The sequence below is a fragment of the Carex rostrata genome, chromosome 3, assembly GCF_964058835.1.
Source record: "Carex rostrata chromosome 3, lpCarRost1.2, whole genome shotgun sequence".
In the NCBI taxonomy this organism is placed as follows: Eukaryota; Viridiplantae; Streptophyta; class Magnoliopsida; order Poales; family Cyperaceae; genus Carex; species Carex rostrata.
In genome coordinates, this window is record NC_135920.1 from 6,761,816 (window position 1) to 6,770,905 (window position 9,090).

The window sequence follows — 9,090 nt, forward strand, 5'->3', positions numbered from 1 at the left end:
TTGTAAATCTTCTTTTAATTGAGATTAGGGGTAAGGATTACATAAGAGTATTGACTCAATTTGATAAACTCTCGTCAATTTATTACCGTGTTATACCAAGTTTTCTCTGTTTTCTTACATTCTCTGAATCCCGTCCAATTCATACAAAATTACTTAAATTGTTAGCATAACTTTTATTTTGTGTTCCCTCCAATCTGAAGTCGTAATTTTTATTTTATTAAAATTAGGGATTTTTATCTCCATTTGTCGAAAGATGAAACACACTAGCAATACAACTTGGCATAATCTGACTACATCAATGCAATTATGCAGAGTTTAGTTTATTTAAATAATTTTAAGATCAGTAGTCCTAATGATTAAGAAACTAAAATAAGTAGAAACTCACCTTTAGATTTGATAGATATTAATCCAAAGAATTTAAGTTGCAAATAATTAGAGAGGGTAATTAATAATAAAGTATGTAGCTAGCTTCGAGGAAAATAAAATAGCATGATGATGTCTTCACCTCCACTACACCAATATCTATGTCAACCTGCCTACAAAAATAAAAATAAAAGAATAATAATGAAAATAAAATAGTTAATTATGAAGTTATTTGGTAATTTCATGATGCGTTAGAAAGACCATGGGCTAAAAAACCATGACCTAATGGCAAATGCCACCACAAGGCTTTTGAATCCTGTTAGTGATAAAATAACAGACCTTTTTCTACACAATATAACTTTCCATAACACAATTATACTAATCTTTTAAAATTATCTGCTTATTTTATACTACTTACCTTACCCCCTTCATAAATTGATATGATTTCGAACGTGGTTACTCGTGATCGAATGAGGGTTCTTCAAATATAACATATCTTCTGAGATAGATACAGATACTCTTTGATATTCATTTATGAGTTACTCTAGAACAATTAAACAATAATTACAAGTGTAAAACAAATCACTCACCAGTATATACCGTTTTAGGCCTGGCAATAACCACCGACACAGGACCATTTAGGTATGATGCAACCTTTATCATATTTATGACAGCTCTATGTATAATTTGAAAAATCGTGGAAAAGCAACAATGAATCATCAAGCTTTAGGAGTGATAGTTGCAATATAGTCTTTTTTTGAATCAGCTTCTTCATATCATCCTCTAAGATCTAACAGATGAAAAAAGAAACAAGCTTATCATCGAAGTACAAGTTAAGTTCACATTTCAATACTACCAACCGGGTCATGGCAACTTGATCTCAGTGTTAGTTTTTTTCCCTCCTTTTTTCAACTAAATATTTGCAAATTTTATGGGTTATTTTTGGTAAAAGGAACTCGAGATTAATTGAACAGGCCAATATGGCTTATTACTATACAAGTCCTGTACAGATATATACAAGGTTATATATACTGGTTGATTTCTACAGTATTTGTCAGTTAGCATAATTATTACAAAAGCAAAAGAGCAATATTCCCTTGCACAAACCAAGATTGTAGTACAGACAGATAGTATCACAAAGATATTCCAAGATTATTTTTTTTTAAACTACAGATAATGGGAAAAAGAAGTGAAACAACCTCGTGTTGCTTTTCAACTAACTGAGATTTTTTCGGTCAGATTCAAAGCCGAATGAAAAATATCATCAAGGACAGTCTTAGAAAACGCCTTTCTATCCAGCCTCCATAAGAAAATATTTGCCATGTCCTGTGACCCTTGTGACTGGATTTTCTGCAATTATCATTAAAGCATTACTATAAAAACATCCAAAACAAAGGTTAAAACTTGATTTCTTTTGTAAAAAAAAAAAAGGTTAAGAATGGGGAAGAGACACTGTAAAAACATGAAAATCAGGGCTCTTTTGCACTTTTGCCACTTCAAAGGTTCTTTTTTTTTTTTTTTTTTTTTTGACAAAGCTAATCCTAAACAAATGATGAGAATGGATGGGAAAAGGGAAACATACACACAAAGAGTCGTGTGCCTCTTGCCTTAGATTTGATGTATTCATCCTTCCAAAGCCTGTACAGCATTTGATGAGCTTCTTTCTTCTCAACAAAAGTAATCTCTGCTATCTGTTAAAAAAAAAGGCATTATAATATTTAAAGCACAAGCTGAAATAACATATCATGACACTGTACCTCTCATGTCCTGCAACTGTAGATCCTTGCCAAGAATCATATAAAGCCTGAAGCCACATGCCATTGGATATAATATGCACCATTTATAAATTTGTATTTCAAGGCATAGGCAGTATCTGATATTGAATTGAGGAGTTTGTGTTTCCAGCAAAGGCACCTTAGCAAAACTATTATTTACAATACAACATAGAACCAATAGACAGACTACTTTACATTCTTCATCAACCTTAATATAGGAATAAACACCAAAAAAATTAAAGAAAAAAAGAGAGGAGCTAGTACATGTCCAGCACCGGTACGCCTAGATTCCTGGCAAGGTTCTGCTACTAAATTTAGATAAAGCTTATGCATTTTAAGCTCTAATTAAGATTACCACAATGTATTGAAAAGAGTAAAGGCAAAATTTATGTTGCATACCCATATTTAAAATAAAATAAAATTAAATACCCGGTCAGTCTCAATTAGTTGACCCCGCATACTCAACAACCTAAATATCTTATATCCTTGATCCCCATATCTTGCTTTTACTAAAGCCTCTATCCGTTATGAAAGAGAGAGAGAGGGAAAATTGCTTAACAAAAAAATGAAAAGCTTGTTTACAACTTAACAAAGTAACCATGTGCGGTTACCTTTTTTTTTATATTCAAAAAAGTAACCGCATAAGCACCAGGTCAATTTAAATTCAACCTAAGCTTCACTTCTAAATAAAACAGCAAACAAAGGCAAAAAGGACAAAGGGCAAAATAATGAGGTCTGCTAAAAACCCAAATCTGCTATTGTGTGGCACAGCACATAAAATGGTATGCTGTAGGTGTCAGTTATTGTATTCCTCATAAAATTGCACTTAAACAGGAAATCAAAGGTTTACCTCGTCATTCTGACAAGCTTCCAAAGTTCCATTTAAATCTGGAATTGCAACAATAGTTAAAAGCGCAGACACCAAGACTACTATACTATAAGATGTGGGATAATTTTTTAAGATGACCCTCAACTCTTTTGGTACCATTATTACTATTAGTATTACTACTATTGTTCTCTTTTTTTTTTTTTTTTTTTACTCCTCTTCTTCTTATTATTTTATTACTATCTACCTTGACTTTGCGACTCCGGTTGGATTTCATTTCTAGCCTACCCCAACTTCTTTGGGACTAAAGACTTGGTGGATGTAGTTGTTGCAGTTTAATCCAAAAATACAAGAACATTTGTTTGTATTTCTCAATCCAAAACCAGGAATCTTTTGCTCTAATAATCCATTTGCCAAAAGTTTGATTTTTTAGAAGAAATTTAAAACTTAATTCAAGAATTCAAGTATGGGACTGGAAAGATACTTTATACCTACTCTGTAACAAACAAAACCCAAACGTCAAGTGTTAATCCAATAAGACACTGAATTCAGGGGCAGTTTCTGGAATTGCCCTGAATAAAATGCTATAACTATTACCAAGAGAGTAAATTGCCTCCAATTTCTCCGTAGATTTTTTGCAATGGAGTTCGTCAAGGATTGTTCTCACATGATCTAGTGTCATCGAGATGCCGGCCGGCTTGTCTCTTAACCGATCCAAAATCCTATCAAGTGTTGCACTGGCTACAAAAGTATATATATATATATATATATATAAAGAACAAATGTCACTTTATGAGTAAACTTTGATGAGATCTTTAAGACTTTCCAAAGCACTTCATTCCAATGTCAAGTAGGCAGGTTCTTTCTGTGTAGCATTTCATATGATTCTTATATGAGCAACTAACACACCAGATTCTTTTCTGTGGCAGTGACACCAAAACGATAAAACAAAAGTTATGTTTACTAAATGCAATGCCGAAAACCTTTTTCATGTTGACTCCAAATGTCAATTTCTTACTGATACATGCAAACTCAAAACATCTGAACAGATCTACTTAGTTGAATTTAAGTTCATACCAGATTGACAGGAAACATTGCATATTAGAGAGGAAATTTCAATCGAAAACACATTTTACATCACATCAATGCAAGACTTGGTTGCCTTTGCAAATCTTTTTTTTTTTTAAAAAAACATGTCAATCTGACTTGCATTGAGCAAATCACTTGGAAGTTGGTACACAAAATAAAGAAATAAAGCATACTCAACAGAAATGTGATTAGTACCTATGGCACCCTTAATTTTTTATTCAGTGTTAGCCTCCATGATCGCTTCGAAGACAACACCCGCATCAACACCAAGTCTGGATCTGACAGTTTCAGCGCATATCTGAGGACAACAAAAGGGCAAACAGAAAAGTATTCAATAAAAAAACAGCAAAACAAAAACTTTAATTGGCTTGTAGCATTCCAATAGACTGCATGCACTACTGCTAGGTCATAAATTGATAGCCATTTACATTTTAATATTCCTTTAGATTAAAAATCTCACCCATCAACAGCTAATTTGGTTCACAACTGGATACTGACAGGTAAAGGCAGGCACTACACCTGACAGGTATATTTCCAAAATCAGATACAATATCAGTCCAAAAAGAAAGGAAAGATCAAAACATCTACCTTCGTCTTGAGACAATACAAAAGTTTCTCAAAATTTGCCCTCCAAAATTTTTCAGCGACCGAGACAAAAATGTAAGAATGTTTGCCCTCTGCAAGGTCTCATGTTTGCCCTTCAAAATTTGCCCTCTGCAAGGTCTCATGTTTCCTCTGTTAAAAGTCAGATGATAAAAATGTAAGAATGCACCAATATACTGTTAGCTAATTTGTCTATTTTTATAGACTGCTCTTAGGCAAATGTATTAATAGCCCGTAAAACAGTACTAGCACAATTGATTATTATAAAATTTCTCTATTTATTCTTTATGTTCCTTTATCATTAACCTAAGCACAACTGACCTCTCAAACAACCATCATTCAAGCAATTAAGAAACAACACTAATACAACAGGCTAGCACTTGTTAGTAATGGTAGAAGCGAGCAAAAAAGTACGAAAATCTGGTACTGTAATCCTTGCAAACTGGCAAGTGACCATAACCATACCTTATGACCAGTAGCTGAAGAATGATTTCCAGTTCCGTCCTCTGCACTCTCTACTGAACTCTCTGGGATTTCAGAAAACCTCTCGGATGCTGTGAGAGTAGCAGCCTCGAAAGCTTGTTGTTCTAAAGAAGGTGGTTGTTCCACTGTCTGTACCAAAAGAATGTTTGCTTCAAAATAATAGTAGAACAAAAACAATACCAAAATAGAAGCCCTAGAATATCAAATGCCTTATTATTGGATGTACTCATTCATAAGCAACGCAAGTACCAGAATGTCACGTATGCCAAGCACTCGGTGAGAGGTATTAATATGTACGAAAACAAAGGAAAGATAGCAGGATTACCTTAGCACCACGTCTTTTAGTAGGCTTAGGTTGGTCTTCAGAGTCAGGATCGATAAAGGGCTCAGGCCGAGGGCATTGCTCCACGTAATGCCAACGCACAAGGTTGTTGAAGCAGGCACGCAACTCTGATTGGTGATTTTCTAGCAATGCTGTACCACATGAGCAAAATAAAAAGAACACATTATCATGTTATGGGTCTACAAGGACAATATCAAATTTTCACAAGACCTACACAAATATCACATTACTCCATATTGGTATTTCAGCCTTCAGGTCCTTCACTATTGTGGCGAGACAGACAAAATTTGGTAGTCAGTCAGTTTACCGATTGGATGTTAGCTATCATTTGTCACTTATGAGTGTGTGAGTGGCTTTTGCCAAACTAAAGCATAAGCTTGAATTGATCCCTGATCTCTTCCTGAAAATCAGATCAACAACAAAAAGGATAATGATAAGAGTACCTTGGTCCATGTGTTGCTCTTTAGAGATTGATCGCTCCACCATTTGCTCAAAAGTAAGTCTCCCATTATGAAGTAGACCCTCGAAGAGAGCTTCAGCCTGAAAACTAAGTAGTTGACTTTGAATATTTTAATCCCAAATTATCAAAGATCCATTGGACAATAGCTAAAGACAAGCCAGGCAATTTGATCCCACATTATCATAGATCCATTGGACAATACCAAAAAACACATTATCAAAGATCCATTGGACAATAGCAAAAAAAAAAACTAGCCAGGCAATTTGAAAGTTTTTGCTTTTGTTGGTAGCCATCAGATTTGTACGTACAAGTCATGACTCATGCCCCAAATTTCATTGTTTTGTTATTCTCACATACCTCTGGACCAAGGTCACCCTTCACAATAGAAAGAAACTTGGAGAATCGGATCCTATTGATTATGTTGTCAAAGATGGCCATGTATTGGGTCACAGTTTTGTCAGTTGATCCTAAAAACATAATCCAATCACATGAGAAAAAAAGAAAAAAAAAACTCATAATGTTAACAATTTTGGTAGATGCAATCAAAATGTGAATGTTATGTCATATATAAAGCCTCTTCGAAGTAACTGGGGACAAAGCTATTTTCTATTCATCATTTTAAAGAATGAAAATTTCCATGTCTTACTAGCTATTGGCATAGCTCTCTGATAATATGAAAAGAACCCACGAGATACCCATAAACTTCATATAGGTGAAGATGTCATGCAAAAAGTTAGGAATTTCGTGTAGAAATTGAGTATTAACCAAATCATAAGCAAATTGACATTCTTATGATAAAAAAAAAAAAAAGCATTGGATTTTTTTTGGATCAGAACATAGAAGTAAAAAATTGACCTTTTCGAGGAGTGGAAAAGACCTGGACACAATTGTGCTGGATAAGTACGAAGAGGCAATTCTTGACATGCGAACCTGTCATATCAGTAAATCGGACTATTTCCTGAAGTGAAAGGGTACCATGTTGTAGTAGGCAGCGGAAAACTTTCTGTAACCAAAATAACAACTATTGAATTCATAATTTGAAAGATAATAGTTGCTACTACCAATTAAAGTTGATAAGGTTGAAATACACATTTCAATCAATAGAGAGAGAGATAGTTACTGCGACCAGATCGCCAAAGTGAGAAGAAATAATCTCCATGGCGAGCTTTGCGGCATGCTGTGGGACCATGGTATATCGCCGTGTGACTGAGAGAGTCAGAGAGCACAAAGGGAGAGTGTCTGAGTGAAATAAAAAGGCCAATGTGCCGTGTGTGATGTCAGAGCCGAAACGAGACGGCGAGAGCAATCGAGGAACAAAGAGAGGAGACAGAGTCCAATAATACCGGCTAGCTGGAATGGCAAATTATCATGTATGATAGCTAACCACCATTGCCTAAATGCCTATCAACTATAGCACACAAATGTCACAAAACATTCAAGGTACCAACAGAAGAGAAGCACTTAGTGGTGAAAAACTGGAAGAAAAATCTGAAAAATTATCACAAAACATTCACCGTTCATTAAGTTCAACAAACTCTGCAAACAGCGGCTTCAGATCAAATAATTCCCAAAAGTGAAAGATATTAGAATTGTTACCCGAATTTGGGTTTCTCCGGAGAGATTGAGAAGTTACCGAGAGAGGGTGGCGTACGCGGTCGGGGCGAGGGAAACCGAGTGCGAACCGGGATGGAAAGGGAGGGGATATAAACCTTTTTCTCTCTGACCGCGAGGGTTTATGAGAACTCAGAACAAGTTAAAAAGCCATAGATTTACTTGTGAGTTATGAGTGAGTGTATGGTACTATGATCTCCATATTAATATATTAATATGTTTGGAGACTAAATTTTATATTTTTTAAAATTTTTTATTATTTTTTAAGATATTTAGAAAATCACTTGATCTGAATATTCTGCACTATCCAAAAAAAAATGATTTTCAATAAATCTAAAAAAAAAAAAAAAAATTTCAAAAATTTTAAAATTTGATCTCTAAACACATATTAATATGGAGAACAAGATGAACAGTTCGGATCGACCGTTAGGATTTTAAAAAGTCAAATATTGAGCTGTATTACGGACCAAATCGTAATATGCATAGTAGCATAGACTCACCCTTTACTTATTCTATTTAATTCACAGCAAGTCATTTGACTGCTCAAAAGTCCGAAATAATTTTTTTATTCTGCCAATTAAATTGCAGTCAAATATAAACTGGCCATTTTTATTAATATCCAAAAAAAAAAGTTAATTTTAAAAATGTCCCCGTGTTTGGTTTTCTTTGAAAAATGTCCTGACCGCCAGGCTCACGGACGGCCCAAAAAACTCAGTAGACCGCCCCCTGCAGAGGCGGAACAAACCCCTACCAGACCGCCCCCTGCAAGGGCGGGCCACACCTCTAGCAGACTGCCCGGGCCAGGGGCAGTCCACTAGGGACCATACCACCTCTAGTCTGGGCGGTCCTCTTTTTATTTTTTATTTTTTTTAGAGAGATTTTAATATTTGATTTAAATAATTTTGTAATGAAAAAAGTTTTCTTGTTTAGAGTGTACGCCAAAAAATAAGACATTTGATATATTTATAAAGTGATGTCGTAACTTTTTATAACTTTAATTTGATTTGTCAGTTGGATATCACAAAGCCTAAAGATAACACTAATTAAGGACTTGGCCTTTAAAAATGTAGAAAATGGTTGTGGTAACTTGTTGTAACTTGATCCCTCCTCATATATATATATCTTACGAGGGATTCAATTACACTGTTTTTGGTGACACATCATTACACTAAATTATGTTTTTTGGATCCATTCTAATAGGCGTGCAGATTAACTATAACCATCTTTTAAAAAAAAATTAATTAATCCGTTAAAACGTTTCTTGTGCTCAATCTTTTTGCATTTGTTCCATCTTTTTGTTGACCAACACACATTCAGATATAACGTGGTTAGACCTTTTGTGCATATTACACCATACGTAATTGTTATTATAGGAATACCATCCTCTCAGAGGCGGAGATAGTATGCAAGAATGGAGGTCAATTGACCCCATTTTTTTTTTTTTCCAAAAACATGTAATAAAAATATAGTTTTGTTATATAAATTATAATAAATGTTATGGGTACAAGAAAATTGACCTCCATTTTTTTTTTTCCAA

The 9,090-nt window shown here is 34.5% G+C and overlaps 2 protein-coding genes across 3 annotated transcripts; both read right to left on the reverse strand.

Annotated features, from left to right (window-relative positions):
- Nucleotides 1–424: 424 nt before the first annotated feature.
- LOC144551183 (uncharacterized) lies at nt 425–3,702 on the reverse strand. 2 transcript variants are annotated; one of them, XR_013510776.1, is made up of 7 exons: nt 3,562–3,702; nt 2,989–3,026; nt 2,568–2,660; nt 1,948–2,054; nt 1,563–1,713; nt 954–1,153; nt 425–536 (listed from the first exon to the last, which is right to left on the reverse strand). XR_013510776.1 is itself a non-coding variant. In XM_078299047.1 (5 exons), exons 1-5 carry the CDS (start codon nt 3,644–3,646, stop codon nt 1,605–1,607), a joined length of 432 nt encoding a protein of 143 aa, XP_078155173.1. In that variant the 5' UTR covers nt 3,647–3,702; the 3' UTR covers nt 1,369–1,604. The 2 variants fall into 2 exon arrangements, 1 of the variants encoding a protein (XP_078155173.1); XM_078299047.1 differs by lacking the exons at nt 425–536; nt 954–1,153 and having other exon boundaries at nt 1,369–1,713.
- Nucleotides 3,703–4,680: 978 nt separating this feature from the next.
- LOC144551182 (uncharacterized) lies at nt 4,681–7,641 on the reverse strand. The gene is made up of 8 exons (XM_078299046.1): nt 7,539–7,641; nt 7,063–7,430; nt 6,798–6,945; nt 6,300–6,409; nt 5,926–6,022; nt 5,465–5,613; nt 5,122–5,268; nt 4,681–4,788 (listed from the first exon to the last, which is right to left on the reverse strand). The coding sequence occupies exons 2-8, from the start codon at nt 7,129–7,131 to the stop codon at nt 4,741–4,743; spliced, it is 768 nt and encodes a 255-aa protein (XP_078155172.1). The 5' UTR covers nt 7,132–7,430; nt 7,539–7,641; the 3' UTR covers nt 4,681–4,740.
- Between the last annotated feature and the right edge of the window lie 1,449 nt (nt 7,642–9,090).